This window comes from Branchiostoma belcheri, unplaced genomic scaffold (genome assembly GCF_001625305.1).
Source record: "Branchiostoma belcheri isolate BF01 breed outbred unplaced genomic scaffold, Haploidv18h27 scaffold10, whole genome shotgun sequence".
Classification (NCBI taxonomy): Eukaryota; Metazoa; Chordata; class Leptocardii; order Amphioxiformes; family Branchiostomatidae; genus Branchiostoma; species Branchiostoma belcheri.
Genome location: NW_017802380.1, coordinates 543,866 through 560,991, shown reverse-complemented (window position 1 = coordinate 560,991; position 17,126 = coordinate 543,866). Strand labels below are relative to the sequence as shown.

At 40.1% G+C, this 17,126-nt stretch overlaps 1 protein-coding gene across 2 annotated transcripts; it reads right to left on the bottom strand.

Moving 5' to 3' along the window:
• Positions 1–1,097: 1,097 nt before the first annotated feature.
• LOC109472369 (rab GDP dissociation inhibitor alpha-like) lies at positions 1,098–15,893 on the bottom strand. Of its 2 annotated transcripts, XM_019772076.1 has the most exons (12): positions 15,576–15,893; positions 11,095–11,202; positions 10,453–10,549; positions 7,444–7,578; positions 6,127–6,325; positions 5,579–5,629; positions 5,210–5,290; positions 4,848–4,950; positions 4,164–4,335; positions 3,613–3,757; positions 2,629–2,683; positions 1,098–2,314 (listed from the first exon to the last, which is right to left on the bottom strand). In XM_019772076.1, the coding sequence occupies exons 1-12, from the start codon at positions 15,618–15,620 to the stop codon at positions 2,171–2,173; spliced, it is 1,335 nt and encodes a 444-aa protein (XP_019627635.1). In that variant the 5' UTR covers positions 15,621–15,893; the 3' UTR covers positions 1,098–2,170. The 2 variants fall into 2 exon arrangements, with proteins under 2 accessions (XP_019627635.1, XP_019627646.1); XM_019772087.1 differs by lacking the exons at positions 7,444–7,578; positions 10,453–10,549; positions 11,095–11,202; positions 15,576–15,893 and adding an exon at positions 7,644–7,791.
• Between the last annotated feature and the right edge of the window lie 1,233 nt (positions 15,894–17,126).

Genomic DNA, 17,126 nt, shown 5'->3' with positions numbered 1-17,126 from the left:
GCAACGTTGCAACGTTGTCAACTTCACAACCAAGACGGTTTGTTGAAATTGTGTTTAAAGGTTTAGGTCACCAAAGGACGATGCCCTAATGTCCCTAATCTCTCTCAGACACAAGACGTATCATCAGCTATTTCCAACAGTGTTGCCCAATGCGTGATAGGGTAGTAATGATAGGGTGGTTGCAGTCTACACGTACTATAACTGTTATACAACTTACGTAACGTTAAGTCTAAAAAATGCCGCTTTTTTCATTCGAACATAAACTGTTGTATGTAGTACACGCTGTCATGCCATGAAGTCAGAAGACAACGCACTGAGACTCCTACGATTCATTACCGTAACTGCTCTTCCAACTAGGATGGCACACAGGCTAGAATTCTACGCGCTAGATAACGAATTCGAAGACTCAAAGTCCACCGGTCTACGGGTAGGTAACGTTACGTGACAGAGCGTGCGAAAACCACCGTCTGAACAAGCAAGAATTATGTGCAGTTCAGCAAACCGGCTCGGTGGTGGTGGGGAGGGGGGCGTGGCAAGGTCGGATGACCTTCGGCACATCTGCAGGGTTCGCAGACATTACAACAAACATGCCAGGAAAATATACAGGTAACGTTACTTTTCAATTCAATTTTAAGAAGTGCCAGTTTTTAAGTTTTTGGTTAGATAGATTGTGTGCCAACAGTTTTGAAAACCATTGTTGACTTCTTTTTATTTACCTTAAGTTATGTAACGTTATGTCCGCAATCATGGACTTTGAGCCTGAAGTTTGACAGGAAAACATATGTGCTATCCAGTCATTCAGGGATTAATGTATAATCCAAATTATTTCCTGATAGAAATAGATGAGTGGGAGATATTGCCATACTTCTGAAAAGTCAGCCTTATTTGCCTTGATCTACAACCAGATGTTAGGGTGGAAGATTCCAACGTTTCTGACTGATGTTCTTCTCTGACAGACACTGACCCTGTCAAAAATCTGCAGTCAGAAAACGGAAAATCTGGTACCCAGCTTCTGCTCAGAGATTAGCTCTCCTCAGAACAGCCTTAAGTGTCATAAATTTAAGAACACAAAATAAGAAATCTTAAGACCAAAGACATCCTGTGTGCTCTGTCATTTATTAAGACATGAAAGCTGTTACGCAGTTCTGGGGACATTAGCAAAGGTTTCCCCCGGACATCACACATTTTTATAGAATCGACAACAGACAAGAAGAGGGGAAGTACCACAAATTCATCAGAAGTGAAAGCCTTTGTCAATAGTTGGAACTACTGTGTAATTTCGTGTACCTGATCACATTCAGCGTACACACATTATAGATAGATGACACTGGAAATAGCTCTTACATAATACGTTCAGACAGATCCTCATTTGCACCACAAAGATATTATTAGGTCTCATTATGTACAATAACGCAAATACTTCAGCTTTGGTGCCTTATCAATAATTTCAACAAAGCATGTCAGCGAGCAAAATACATCTAAGGTTAACAACTCCTGCAGTCCGTAGGCAGGAGTAGGTAGGCTAGGGTAGAATTATTCTTCTTGCTTGATCCCTTCTTAATGATTTAGCTTAATTACAGATGGTAGAATAGAGCTACCACGCACGACTAGTGTTACTGGCAGGTATAGGCAAGACGTCTGTCAGTTGGCTATCTAGAAACCATGGATGAAAAGAGCACAGAATTGTAATGTTAGAGCTACACAATTAGCTTTACACACTTTCTCGATTTTTTGGAACGGAAGTTGTTGTTTTTATTATCATCGACGAGGCAATTTTGTTTTTTCTTTTTATTATTTTTTTTGCAGAGTTTGTGTGACACATTATGCCTCATGGATACACGTATGCCACGGACGGCACTCAAGTATTTTCACAATTCTTGCAGACTACGTACAACGGCCTTGGAGAGCCGGCTTGGCTTGGCTGGGCAATACCTATCAATATCGATCAATAATGCTAACTCGCCTGCCACGAAAGGAGCCACAAATGCCTATCTGTGTCCTGTAGGTATCTTTCTCCCTCTGGCGTTATCAATTTTTCTTTCTATCACAGCATGAGGACTAAAAACCACACTCATCATTTCTGATTCGTAACTGGAAGTGCTAGGGTTTTTTGTTTTTCTTTCTTTAAATGAATGTGCTGGTGAGCTGGAATCGCTGGCTTGGTCGCTCGCTATTCGTCCGCTACCGTCTGGATCTGGTCCGCGACCTTCGTGAAGTCGAACGCCTCCCCGTAGTACCGTTTGTAAATGTCCAGGATGTCCAGACAGGTCGTCTCGAAGTGAGTGGTGGCGTCGTAGGTCGTGGAGACAAACAGCTGCAGGAAATACAACAGGATTGGATTACACGCCGAGAGACTTACAAAATGCAGAGTTAGCATTGTGAATGTGCAATTGTAAGCTGATGTATATACATTGTACTTCTTAATTATGTTAATGCTAATGATATGCTTTTAATCTACGTATCTGTAAAATGTCAACGCAATTCAGCAATGTCTGAAGAAATTTGGCACGTCTGCAAAGCTGATTTTAAATAAAGATTAGATTTGATTTAAGGTGAAAAATCATAAAGGGCATATGGAAGTACAGCCAAATATGTCTGTAGTGAACACAGAAAGACAGGAAAACTAACCTTGCTGTTTGTGCCATCATCAATTGGTTCAAACAGATCACTCACACTCACAAACCTGAGGACAGAAAAGGAACATAAAAACAGGTTAATAAAATCTATCTAACATAAGAGACAACACACTTTGATAATTTTAACAGAATACAGATGTGTAAATGAGCTGCACTTTCTCCTGACAGATTTGACTGAATGTCAAAAATTTGTGTCCTAAAGTAATTTGTAAGAAGTGCGTTGGGTTGTGCAGACAACCATTCTTATAATTGCATTATAGAACTCTTTCAACCTGGGACAATTGTAACAGAAAAGTTCTCACTGCAATTTGAAAATGCTTTTGGACTACTTTTAAGTAGTCTTAAAAGAGCATTCTCTTTAAATCAAAACAAATGTGTGATGTGTATGGACACATTGTATAGCCAGGAGTGCCAGGGATTCAACCTGTGACCTCTCAATCTTGTGTCTGCTTGAAGCAATTTGTGACTGTGACTCCAAAAAACTTAACTGCAAAATTGTACAGTCTACAACCTGTATATTTTGGTCTTTTAATCCCACAAATGTACAACACATTTTGAAATGTAAACCTGTATTTTCTAACATGTTGATGCTTTGTAAATTGGTTTATAATTCAGTTTTAACTGTGATAAACCAATAAAGCATTCTTGAATCTTGAATGTGTGTTGAAATGCAAAGAAAAGCAGTGAAGTACCAGCAGCCCGTACAAAAAAGACTGAAAAACTCTTTCTTACACAAGGCAGTATGCCTGTACAATGAGTCTTTGCAGTAACTCTCATGACTCTCTGGACTTTACTTTAGTGCCCATGAGTGGCTTTGTAACATGTTTGTTTGTGTGTCTGTATACGGATTGTAATGTTAATTTGTACTTGTACTTACTACGCAATTGTAAAAAATCAGTGTTATTCAGCTTGTTTGTGCACTGGCTGCAAGGCTGATTTTTATGAATAAAACTTTAAACTGTAAAAAGGTTCTCACTTTTGATCGATAGGGCCGATCATGTCCAGTGCAGGTTTGAGCTCAGCCTCAGGGTTGTCGGTCTCCACTGTTGTGCTGCAGATGGCCAGGAACTTCCCTTTGCTGGCCACATTGTGGGCATAGGAGACGCAGCACACATAGATGTCTGCCAAAAAACAAGGAGAGCATACTAGAATCTATTCGTTGTATCTCTTAGACACATAACATACAGGGTTGTCAAGTAGAGTCATACTTAATTTCGTAGAATACTAAAAAAAAGTTTGTATTGTATTTAGAACAACTTCTAGCTGTTGAAATTTAACCATGGTCTCTTCATAGTTGGTGGCACCATGTTACATGTTGGTAAGTTACTGAGCGAAGAGACTCTTTTTACACAACCAAGTCTTTTATTCAGCCGACATCTATAGCAGTGACACCTGTGCTGCAATGCGATGTGAACCAGTCAGAATTGCCATGAGGAAGGTGACAGACGGTCACCGAAACGTTAGCTAAATAAAAGACTTGATTGTGTAAAAAGGGTCTCTTTACTTAGAGTTTGTTGCCATACGTACCCGACTTTCTATCGACCTGGTTCTGGGGGATGATGAGCTGGCAGGAGAGGGAGTCTTTGGTGTTGGGTACAGGGTGAGACAGGATACAGATGCAGCGCACCACCTGTCCAACCTTCTTCACTTTGTCTACAGCGTAGCTCGGGTCACACACCACTGCAGAGCACTTAGCAACCTGCACAGGTCATAGTCGTGTTACTTCCAGTACACATAGTCAAACCTGTCCAAGAAGACAACTCAGGGGACTGATCTAAAGCTGGTCTATGTGGACAGGTGGTCACTATAGGCAGGATTTGTAATGTCACCACCCAAAAGTGTTCACATTGGCCACGTAGTCCTCATGTAGAGATGGTCACTTGTACAGCTTTGAATGCAGATGAAATCAATAATACTATCTGAATGCTTAAAAAAAGAGGAATTTATATTGAAACCTTCACAGAACCCAATACACAACAAAATATCACATGATACTAATGTTAGAACAATAATTTTATTGATACAGGAGAGCAGGTAGTACAACATCTTCTTACAATCGAGTCAAACTTGAAAGCATTTCTTTCTTTCTATGTTATTGTAGTTGCATGATTCTACACCAGGCCCTACCAATCTTAGCTACTCAGTTCCATACCTAAACATTAATGAACCCAAAGACTCAGGCACTATTGAAGAAGGGCAGTGTATCCGTACCTCACCGGCAGACTCCACTCCAATCACCTTCCCTTCCTCATCAAACTGTATCTTACATCCCTCCTTATCCAGCATGTAGGTTCCACCGTAGATAGCACTCAACCTACGGTAGACAGATCACAGTCAGGACAGTGCACATTTTTTCATTTATTCAACTTATTATACTAAGCTGAATTAAAATTCTGAGAACCAAGAAAAGAAATCTATGTGGCCTTAAAACAAAACAATGTTACTCAAGCAACTGGATATGATTTTGGAAACAGTCAGACGCTTCAGGTAGCATCCACTACCTTTCGTCAAAGCATGTGAAAAATTGTACATTTGTAAAGCCTTGCTTACTAAGAGAAGTACATGTAGTTTACCTGGCAAATCCCTGGGGCAGCTCTCCGAGTCCATACAGGGGGTACAGGTAGGGAGTCTTGCCATAGCGAGCAAGGGACTCACTGTCAACATTACAATAAACACGTTAGCACTCCTTAACTGTTAGGTTTATCTTTAACATGATATAACAAAGCAGAGGACATTTTGGGAGAAAAACAAGCATGGGAAAAACGCATTTCATACACAGTAGAGGCTAAAATACAATATAGCAATTTAGCTATATCTAACTATAGCCTGCAATGGCCAAATGTGATGGAGATATGTACCCTTGATTGAGTTGCTGCTGAGTAAAGTTTTAATCAAAGATAGCAGATGTAGAATATAATCATACAACACATAGATGACCTCACCTGTAGAGCTTAATCCTCCGGATGGTATCAATACAAGACTGCTCTTTGTAACTGCGGGAACAGAACAGGCAAATATATAAGGGAAGATACAATATTATAGAACAGTTTAAGAGTACAGGGTGTCAAGAAAAGAGTGCCAGTTCCTATACCATCTGGTTGGTTTATTGGCTGTTTTAGATATAACTGAAATATAACTGCCAGACTGTGAAAAGGTTTGAAGTACAGAAAGCTGTGCTTAAACTAGAAAGGTAACATTTGCAAAGCAAATGCATCATGTTTACCTTCACAAAATCTGCTGTTAATTCTTACTCAAACACATTCATATATATGGTGACAGGAGTCTAAATCCCTCCTGCTATAAAATTGCAACATGATGTAACCCAACAATAGTTACCATGGTGATAGACCGTCTGGCCTAGGTCATTGACCTTTTGTGTTTGGAAAAGAGGAAACTAAGCAGAAACAATATGTTTTGCTTCGGTAAACATAAAAATGTATAAGCTCACTACAAAGGGTCTTTAACTTTAAAAACAGATGAAGATGCGTACTTGTCATCCCTCCACAAGGCGAGGGCATGTCCGGTGAAGTCGGCTGTGTTCTTGTCCAGGCCGAAGTGCGTGTACACCTCCTGCATGGTGGCTTTCGCGATGTCGATGTCCCCGAAGGTCATTGGGTTGTTCTCGTCAAGGTCGTTCACCCATATCAGGAACTTGCGGTAACGACGCTTCTCGAACATCCCCATCAAACCTGGCGAACAGACGGCGGAGAAATCACTACACATGCAGGGAGCAGTTATTGAGGATTTACAGAGAGTACTGTAAATCCTGTAACTTGTAATCTGACTACTATAGTACAGAATTGTTTCAACCATGAATTTAAAACACTGTGAAAACTATGCCCTACAGTAGCTTTTGTTTCTTCATCTGTCGCCAACCTACAAAACTATTCTACCCGGTACTGCTCTACTACAGTAAGATAGTCATTAATCATGCTAGTTACTAGTAGCTCATAATTCAGTAAATATGCCATAGCCCCATGAAATACACAGTAAAAGTCCTAAAAAGACTCCTAAGTCCCCAAAAATAGTATGCAATAGGGCCTAACAGTAACAGTATGTACAACCTACTTTGTGTTTTATTGGTAAACCAGATTAACTCAAATTGAAATTGAAAGACACAGTTCAACACAAGTATCATGCTTTTAGCATACTTTTAGCAATTTGTCACCACTCGCCTACACCAAAAGACCTTTCTCTGTATTTGTGATTATGGTCATGAAAATTACATACACACCCACATATAGGTCTAACTCTCCTCGGTATAACCGACAATAATGGTAGCCATAATGTCACAAGCAAACACACCACAGTTAAGGTACTTTCACGATAGCAGTAATTTCTCATCATAATTGCCTTAATCTTTTGCATGTGATTGCATTGACCTGTGTAATCTGATGTCTAATGCATTGATGTTGTGAACATCAAGACTTGCTTCCTCATATTCGTCTACGTACTTCAAAATCACAACAAGCAAGATTCACAAAATCAAACTTTTCAGGCATGTATTGGAAAAAAAATGAAAGCATGTTCCACTTTGGGCTACATTTCTATATCCAAGATATTTCAGCCAATGATTTAAATGTTAGTACAAAACAAATCACCAATGATTAGAGTATAAAAACACCTTTTCCTTTGGAATTTCCAACACCACATAACTGTTATTAACTTTCCCCTTGCTCCGAGTGAGTTAAACGTGACAACTCCAACATCAACAACTCCAAGTACAAATGTTACAGGTTTCATTCAGTAGTACTGTTCATATGACAAGTGAGAACACACCACACCAGAGTTAGTATTTGGGACTCACTTGTTGATAGGGCCTCCTTTTCTGTAACGGGTACCTTGTGAACTTTGCCGGCTTTGTACACATAGCTACCTTCACATGACTTGAATTCTAGATATCTGGTCACCCCCGTGTGAATCAACAGCTTTACAAGCATCCCTGGAAAGAATGGTGAGAAAAAAGAAAAATATTGTACATCACGGAAGACGGATCGAAACACTTACTGGATGCCAGGGCTTCCTGCTCTGTGGCAGGGACCTTAAAGATTTTGCCATCTTGATACACATAGCTGCCCTCTACGGACTTGAATTCCAGGTAGCGGGTGACGCCAGTGTGGATAAGGAGCTTGACAAGCATGCCTGAAGGTACAATGGCCAGTTGGACAGATGACAGAATGGGGACGTGAGGACAGGAAGAGAGACATGGGTTAGTAGAAGTTCAGGTAGGAGATACGTGACTTGTCATCCCTATCAGGGCTCGAAATACATACCGCCTGCACGTGGAGTTTAATGCAGGTAAAATTGGAGTTGTGCAGGTATTTCTGTTTAGACTACCAGCACCGGTCCATGCACTGGGTTTATATACAAATGTAGGTATATGTCGACTTTTATTTGGTGCATGGACTATAACCACTAATGTGAAGTATACAAGAAACAATGGTTTCTGAACAGTTTTCAGTATGTTTGACCAGTTTGACCCAGTGTTGACGTCACACTTCAAAGAAGCCACGTGACAAGCTTCACTGGGTCAGTCTACTGAGGAAGACCAGAGTGACTGGTCGAAAGCTCTAGGTGAGAGAATTTTTTGTGTTGGACCAAAAGTTTTAACTTTAAACATGTAACTACCAACACAGATGAACTTTCATGATAGTATAAGAAGTGATTTTGGAGTTTTTAGTATGCTTTCTATACTCTCAGTGGTACAGCTAAAATTTGTCTGGTGCAGGTTATTTTCAATGTTTCCTGCAGGTATGCAGAAAAAAAAAAGGATTTCGAGCCCTGCATCCTTTTCTTGGTGACTGTCGAGTGCGTGTTGTTGTTGAATCAACAAGGCTAATCTAGTAATCACAATCAAGTAATTTCTTACAATCCCAAACTTTCCATTTCTTAAAGATTGACCACATTAATTTATCATCGGTTTCTAAGACTGAGGGTGAGACGAGAGGGAAAGTAACGATGGTGAACATGTGTGTCTCCAGGATTGGACAGTTACTCAGTCAACCTTCAAGAATCATGAAGAGTGGTAGAAGGACTTTTTTCCAGTGCTCTGCAATATTGCAGATGACTTAAAATTTTGTTCTGCAATTTGGAAATACTTTCTGCAAATACACAAGCCTCTCAAAGTAATAATGTCATGTATTTACATATAGCTTTGTAGTGATTACTGCAATGTTATGGGGCAAAATATGAGCATATTTAAGTTGATTCAGAACCAGAATCTTTTTTTTTTTGCAAATCAGAAAAAAATGAGGTGAATCCGAAAACTAACAAATTAAATTGGTGTGGCCTAAGGTTGATGTAAGACAAGAAATCTGTAACTGGTCTGTCAGTGGGCAGCCTGAGTGACAAACCTCCATTCAAATCTACATATTGGTATCAAGTGATCAATGATAGAATGATACACATTCATAATTATTATCGACATAATTTGCAGCAGAATCAGAGATTTTTACATGTGAATCCGAGATTTTACATGTGAATTTTCGAACGCTGCGCCAGGAATCGAACTTTGTTTTGAAAAAGTCAACCTCCAGGACTGACTGAGACAGCTCACAAGTGGGTGGTGGTGTTACTGCACTGCTGGCCCCCCCACCCCGAGGGAATATTGAACTAAGGGCCGAAATTCCCCATGACGGGTGGTGTTCAACTGATGAACCCACTGGTGACGCGTACCGGTACCATCAAATAAGGTGTGTTTTTTATGTTTACCAAAGGAAAACATATTGTTTTGCTCAGTTTCTTCTTCTTCTTCTCCAAACAGTGACCTCTGACCTGACCAATGACATGATTTGTTGACGTCTGCCACCATGGTGACTGGTGTTGGGTTACATAATGTTGCGATTTCATGGTCTGCTCTGCTCCTGTCACCATATACCAGTGGTACATGTATGTGAATGTATTTGAGTAAGAATTAACAGAGCAGACCATGTCCAAAGGTAAACATTATGCATTTGCTTTGCAAATGTTACTTTTCTAGTTTAAACCTAACTTGTGTCACGAGGGAAAGGCGTGTGATGATGTAATCAGTCTGTGAGAAAGGGAGTCTCTCGGGTTGACTGAATAGCTTTTACAGTGACATGGAATGGAACATCAAAGTACAGGTACAACAACAGAGGTAGTCATGTTGTGATGACAGGAACATGAAATGTTTCACTTGAGTCTCAGATCATTGTTTATGTGAGTATCAAAGAACAAATCTTCCCAACTTGCCATAGTCATTCTTGTTCAGAATTTCAGTTTCATGCAGTTTTGTAAAACTAGTTTTTCATTCTTTATCTGATCAGAAACAACCTGAGACCAATTGGCCATTTTTTTTAAGAATGTGTCTTGGAGGGCAACCACAGAAATCAAGTCAATATCACTCCCTGAAAAGAAGTTGTTAAAAAAAATCATTTCAAAGGCTGAATAACAGATCATACAAATATACTGTTCTGAACAGTCTACATGTACATCAGACTATGTTTTCACAATACACACGAACAATACAGTACCAACTTCACCAACTGTCACAAACCTTGTGGTGAAACAAAAAAAGTTAATATCTTGATAAAAACAAACACAATAGATTATCATTCATCGATCATGCCTATAGACATGTTTCGAAAATTCAGAAATACTTTCTGCAAATACACGCTTTAAAGTATGACATATACAAAATTGCAAACATTTTACATGCAATTGCAGGTTGCTTAATTTTTCTTCTGCAATATTGAAAATGTCTCTGCAAAATGCAGACTACAGATGCCACGGATGTTTCTTACACTGATAAACAAATGAGAAAAATGGCTGCTGTGTTCTGCCGGAGCTACTTTACCGTTGGCCATGAGGAACTTGGGGATGAGATCCACGTTCCAGTCCCTGCCACGACCCATGGTCTCCGGCGGACTGCCCAGCCCGAACTTCTCATACAGCTGTGGGGAGAAACATAAAAAAAGGTAAGGCCTAGGAAAAAAAAGTTGTGTTTCCTGTTTCGGTCCTGAAAAATTAGGATCAGTAGGAAGGATTTTATCAGTCAGTCAGATCGTGGAGCTAGAAAAGGTTGATCAGCTCGAAAATTTATGTCCCTTGCATGGGTCCACCCAAAAAAAGTCTAGGGTCGGCAGTTTTTTCTAGGGTTGGTCGGGAAACAGGAAACACAACATTTTTTTCCTAGGCCCTAGTGCCCATCCATCTCCTTCCACTGCCTTTTGCCTCCCCAACCGATGTCAGGTACGGTTTTGACACCTGGGCATACATCATATTACATATACATGATAAAAAAAACATCCGAAAATAGAGATGATAATATGAGATGATTAGATTTACGGAGATAATTTTCTCAATGATCACTGAAAACCATCTGAAAACAGAAGTCGGTACAACTCAAGTCTGTTTTATTGCAGGACTAATTTTATTTTCCCAATAAACCAATTATCCATTCATCTACCCAACTATCAGATCAGACACTGCTTCTCACCTCTTCCAGTGGAGTAATGGATGCACTCTCCCCGCCATAGTACTTGTTTCTGTCCATGTGCAGGACCTTCTTCCCACCCACAGACAACAAGCCGCTCAGGATACATTCCTGTGCACAGATGTACATTGTCAATGTTAGCATGTCCTTGGCCAGGACTGTCAGTCAGTCTGAGCCTCCATATAGCATGCTAAAAACTGGGGGTTTTGGGGGTCATCAGGGTCTTTGGGAGCTTTTATGTGCTATTTTCTGATTGCATATAGACAACAAACATAGCCGGCCTGGTTCATTGAATTACCCCGTTTTTTTATTAGAAGTGGGCTAATCAGAAAACAGCCAAAGACCACCAACCCCCAGTTCTATAAGCCTGCTACGGAGGCTAAGTCAGTCTAGTATTCTGCACCAGTGCAGGGTCTTCACCAGCAACTTGACTGAAAAAATAATGGCCATCTAATGACAGAAAAAAATGCTTATTTGATGGATGAATGTCTAACATAAAAGATGTTCAAAAGTAGGTCAAATCACAAAAGGTGGTGGTAAGGACGTGCTAGAATTTCCTTGGGGGCATGTTGGCCCTGGAGCCAAGGAACTAGCCTGTGTAGGCCCTGGAAACAGTCTGCCATCCAGGCTAGACAAAACCTTGCACATGACATATACTGTTCGCTACAGGCCCAGGGTTCTGCTTCTAGCCAGCTATAACTTTTTCCCATCATAATCACTATGCCCGTGCTCACATTCTGGCATCATTCGATTTCAATCAATCATGTACCAATTTTGTTTTGCCAACATGACAGGATGACACTGGCTAAAACCCTGCAGGATCAGACAGCTGTGACGAACTAGCTGTTTTTGTGACATTTCACTGCTGGCATTTCTCAACCTTCAATGTTTGATCCAACTGTTGCCTCCATCAGTCTTTATGTCTTACAAATTAAACACATTGGGACCAGGACCATGGCTAGACCTAGACGCATTCCTTTGGCATATCAGAGAGCCTGTATCTGTGTCAGACTGACAGTACAATTCCAAAGATGTGCTGTCCTAATATGCAGATATAACAGAGCTGTTTATGTTGAGGGTTAAAATTGTGACATAGACCCGAAGAAAGCTTCATTGATGACATTTCTAAGATTAAGACATAATGGACAGATAATATTTTCTGTTTGTTACAATATGTCCATCAATGACCAAATCATGTTTTCTGAGGTTAAGGGAAATAAAAAAAATCCAACGTAGCAAACTAGTCTACCAGTATGTTTCTCCAGATGTAACAGGGATTGAAATACATTTTTTTTGTAAACAGGATTTTAGAAAGTGACTCTCACATAAAAATTGTGATAAGGGTACAAATGAACAAAATGCTTCTTTGCTCTTATTCTCGAAAAGGTGAGATTTCCTTCTCTACTATGGCATTCCATCCCACTGAAAATGAAAGTGTTTTTTGTCATGATTTTTTTTCTAACAAATACCGATATTCATTATTGATGCCAATGGATTTTGATCATTCCTGCCAGCTTCTGGCTTTCCGCTGTCAAGTCAGCCAAGTACCATATCAGAGGAGGAAAGGCCCCGAAAGCCCTCACCTGATGTTATCTTACATGACACATTACAAGGGATGTACATGTACCTTCAGTTTTAAGGGAAAGACAGGCAATTATATGTCTACCAACATCACACAGTGAACTGTGACTGAAAATTTTGCTGTTACTGTTTTTTTTTTTGCTCAATGGGAATAGGGTACTAGTAATTTGCATATTTTGATGCAATTTTTTCACACAAAGAACTGTTTCACACATAATTTTTGGATAACCAAGAAACTCTAGTCTAACCCTAAATTCTCTTCATACTTCAACTTACGTAAAATTTCCCCATTTTGGCTAATTGAGATAAAACTTCTGATAACCAGACAATGAAATCTAGCTACCAATGCCACTATAAGAAATGAATCTGGACAAAAAACAAGATAACCTGATTTAATCATTTCACGCATATAATGGCCTTTGTTTAATAAATGCCCTGGTTGGGACAATGATCTCAGCTCTGTGGCATCTGACTGGTGATTTCCATGCAAAAGGCCAGAGTCAAAAACACTATTGTTAGGTGCCATCTGCCTATGTTTTTGTTGGCCCAGGACTATACAATGGAAACTGACATCACTCTTCTGAAAATGGGTACATATCAGGGCTCGAAATACTTTTTTCAGCCAGGTGGCACATGTTGCCACCTGAGTCAAAAGCCAGGTGGCGCCATCAGTATTCAAGTGGCAACACTTCCAAGTTATCATTTTCTTCAAATCTGCTACTTATATCTATTACGTTTTCTTCTAGTTAACTACTTAAGTTTTATGTTATAAAATAAAGTTATATTCTGACACTAGAAACCAATAAATTCGGAAAATTTCACGGTAATGTTTACAAATTAACCCTTTAAAAGTACGAGTGAATTTTTATTTCTGTCGTTGCCGAAAAAAATTTTTTCATGCGTGTAATACTAGTAGTAGTACATGTATCTTGGACGCTTGGATGCTATCTTCACCTTTGACCACATTGTTGGAAGCAGCGTCGGCCATTTTCATTCTGTCTTTCGAGCTGTTTTTTCCGACAAATTTCAACCGTTTTAACATTTTACGGCCTCAGAAACTCATATAACGACGAAAACAAGTTGTAGTTGTTATTTTCATGCGTAAAATTTCTTCTGGGGATGGATTATTTTTCCGCCGAGCCGCCGAAAACTTAGCGTCGCATGCGGTCGGTCGGGCGGCCGGCAGGATTTTGTATCGGCACGCTTTGCATGTAAACAAGGACAGTCGGAGTTGTTTACATGAAAATTGTGTTGTGAAACGCCAGCGAGGTGTCTGATTTTCTACCAATAAAAACGTTTTCTTTGTGGCGTCATGGCGAGATCGACAATTCATCGACAATTCACAAGATTGTGCCGACAATGGGGCCCGATCCATGCGATTAGCGGCTCGATCCACGCAAATTATAGGTGGCGCGCTGCGCCACCTGAGTTTAGGAATAAGTGGCGCCAAGCAAAATCAGGTGGCGCCGCGCCAGTGCGCCACCGGGTATTTCGAGCCCTGCATATAGACATCAGGCCACATGATCAAAAGCCACACCAATTTGATTTGTTGGTTCTCAGATTTTTTCAGAAAAAATATGAAGTGAAAATATGGGCGAAAAAAAAAAAATAGACCAAGGCATCCTATGATAGCCCCAAATGGCATGATAGGAGCCATGAAGTCAACATATCAGGCTGGTTTGTAATATTCAAACATTTAGGTTCAAACCTTTTATCAAACCACTGCATTGACAGTTGGAAAACTGTAACAACTCTGAAGAGAAGGGACTTCCTTTAACTGTTGGGACCAAAATATGAACCTTTTGGTGTTGATTCAGAGGCAGAAATGCATTTTTTTTTGCAAATCAGAAAAAAATGAATCCGTGAACCAACAAATCAAATTGGTATGGCCTTAGGAAAGTGTTCATGTATGTAAATGAGATGCATATCTGATCATGACAACAGGATGCTGACATATCCTAAAATAGACAAATGCACAAAAAGTCCAAATTTCACATCTCATTACGCTTTACCTACATGATTTAGGAAAAGACACAAAGTTAAGACTGTAATTTGTAAAGCCAAAAACCCTACAGTCTAGGCTCAATGATCAAAAGTCACCCAACATGCTAGTACTAGTAGTAGGTCATGTCATGGCTTCTGCCTCATGATAATGCAAGACCTACATCCGACATGTCATACCATGGTAGCTATCCAAACAACTGTAAACAAATATTAGCACGAGAATTATCCAGAAATTATAATCTTCTGTGCTATTATAAACACGTCTCCTGGGGTATCACAGAGAGGTACTAGGCTGTATCTCCGAGCGACAGACAGACGGGAAAGCTGACAACGTTTCCTGGCAATACCATGGGACCACACCCCTCTGCATCCCCGACCCTACCAAACCCGGTCCCTACCACTGCCTATCATCACCATTGCATCAGCTCATTATCTGCTATTCTTTCTATGAGATTAGGTACAAGTGAGTGATAATCAAAGCATAATCTGACGTTGGGACAAAGTGCAATACCCTACTTTCAACGTGGCACCCTGAGAAAGGACATAGTACACTGTTCATGGTAGCCGATGTAGGTGCGCCTCGGCATACTGATATAATTTTTCTATACCTGCCCATGCCACCTGCTATATCATTACTAAAATGCGAAAGCTCTCGCAAGAGTCCCGGCTAGGACATCTAGGTTGGTAGATTTTCAATGATCTGCCACGAGGCTATGTTGGAAGTGGTTCTTTTAAAAGGGCGAAAAAGCCTAAACAGTATAGCTACCCACCTCCCCATCCCACCCCACCTTAGCAAAAATGTGGCGGGGCGACGGAGAGCCGGCTTTTTCGGCGACTTTCCCCTTCGCCTACCGTCATCGTAGAATCTGTAGAAGCAGAAAAATACCACTTATAGCTACCTTGAGACCCGTGCCAAGCACAATCACGTCGTAGGTTTCATCCATGCTGACTTGAAGGCAGAGGAAATAGGCCAAAGAGGAACCAGCCGATCGCCTGGTCAATGGAACCCAAGATGGCGGATACCGATTCACTCACTTCGCAAAATCATATCCTTGCACACAAAAGGGGTCAATTTTTAGGGCTCCCCTATAGTAAATATTTCATCAGATTGGAGTTGTAAATATCATATATACTAATTTGGGACTATAAATGATAAAAATTCAAGTTTAAACAGTGGTAAAAATGATAAAAACATTTGTGGCGGATGGATATATTTATCAGTGAAAAAGCACCAATTAATGAATTATTCTCGTAATTTGTTGTCCTGCACAAAATGTGGATTCAGGATCGACTGTGAAGTGCACACTCCGACAGTTTGCATCTTTATTTACATCCCCAATAACGACAGGACATATCAAGGATCGCATATACAGAAGAGCGAAGAAAAATATATTGTTACTTTTGTAGTTGTCACGTGTAACGTGCAATATGAGGTCATCTGACACATGACGTCACGTCGAGACGTCAGGGTATTCTCCAAGCAGATGTGTGCGGCTTCGGCTTGCTGTGAACATTTCCGAATTTTTGCGGTCGGCTTCTGTGCAAACTATGATAGTGTGAAACGAGCATCTGCTTCCTTTATATCTTAAATATTTTGTCACCAAATGGGAATGAGGAAAGGGATTGCGTTGCGAATCTTTTCGGAATGCAGGCAAGCCTGATGCCTTGCCTTGATCCTCAAAGTTTCCAGCCATGGAAATTTGAAAAGAAAACAGCAGGGAGATATCCAACGTTAACATCCCTTGCCGGTTGAAGGATTCTTTGCCCTGTGACAGGGTATACCATTGTATTGTACCAGTGTTTTGTCTGTTTTCAAGTGTTTCAAGTGTGTTGTTAGTTCTCAGCACCAAGGACAGGTATGTTGTAGCCTTTGTTACACACTCTCTTGCTGTAAGGGCCTGATTGGGTGAAGCATAATGAAGCCAGGCTGACATTTGTTGGTGTATTAATAATAATATGTGGATAAAAGCTGCTCCAAAACATCAATATTTTTTTTTCAAATGAACAAAGTACTTCATTTACACATATGCACAATACACCCTTTGACCCATTTAAGAACTAAGGTGTACCATTTCAAATGGTAAAACGAAAATGGTAATAAGCACAATGTACTTCATAAATTAAGAACAGACTACTGAATGATTCTAACACAATTCTGACAAGCCGAGCATGTTAAACAATACAACAGAAAAACTACACTGAAATGTGTCATATTTATTAGCATAGATTTATTTGACAAAGTACGAATTGCCCAATATTCTCTCCAAATAAGCTGCCCGAATGACACCTTTAAGTATGGCATGTTGTGATGTCAAACCATTGACACTGGAACTTACAGTCCAGAACCTATTACTGATATATATTGATACAGGTTAAGCTGGTATCAGTACACCAACACTGCGAGAATAGAATTAAACACAGAAATGTACAAAATAACAGCAGTCCAGATA

Bases quoted from the DNA above. Each gene is read 5' to 3' on its own strand.
- LOC109472369 (XM_019772076.1), bottom strand. From the start codon at position 15,620: ATGGATGAAACCTACGACGTGATTGTGCTTGGCACGGGTCTCAAG. The intron at 7,579-10,452 runs GTAAAGTAGCTC...CATTCTTTCCAG, and splicing joins CAAGTTCCTCATGGCCAACG to GGATGCTTGTAAAGCTGTTG. The intron at 2,684-3,612 runs GTGAGAACCTTT...TTCTGTCCTCAG, and splicing joins ATCGGCCCTATCGATCAAAA to GTTTGTGAGTGTGAGTGATC.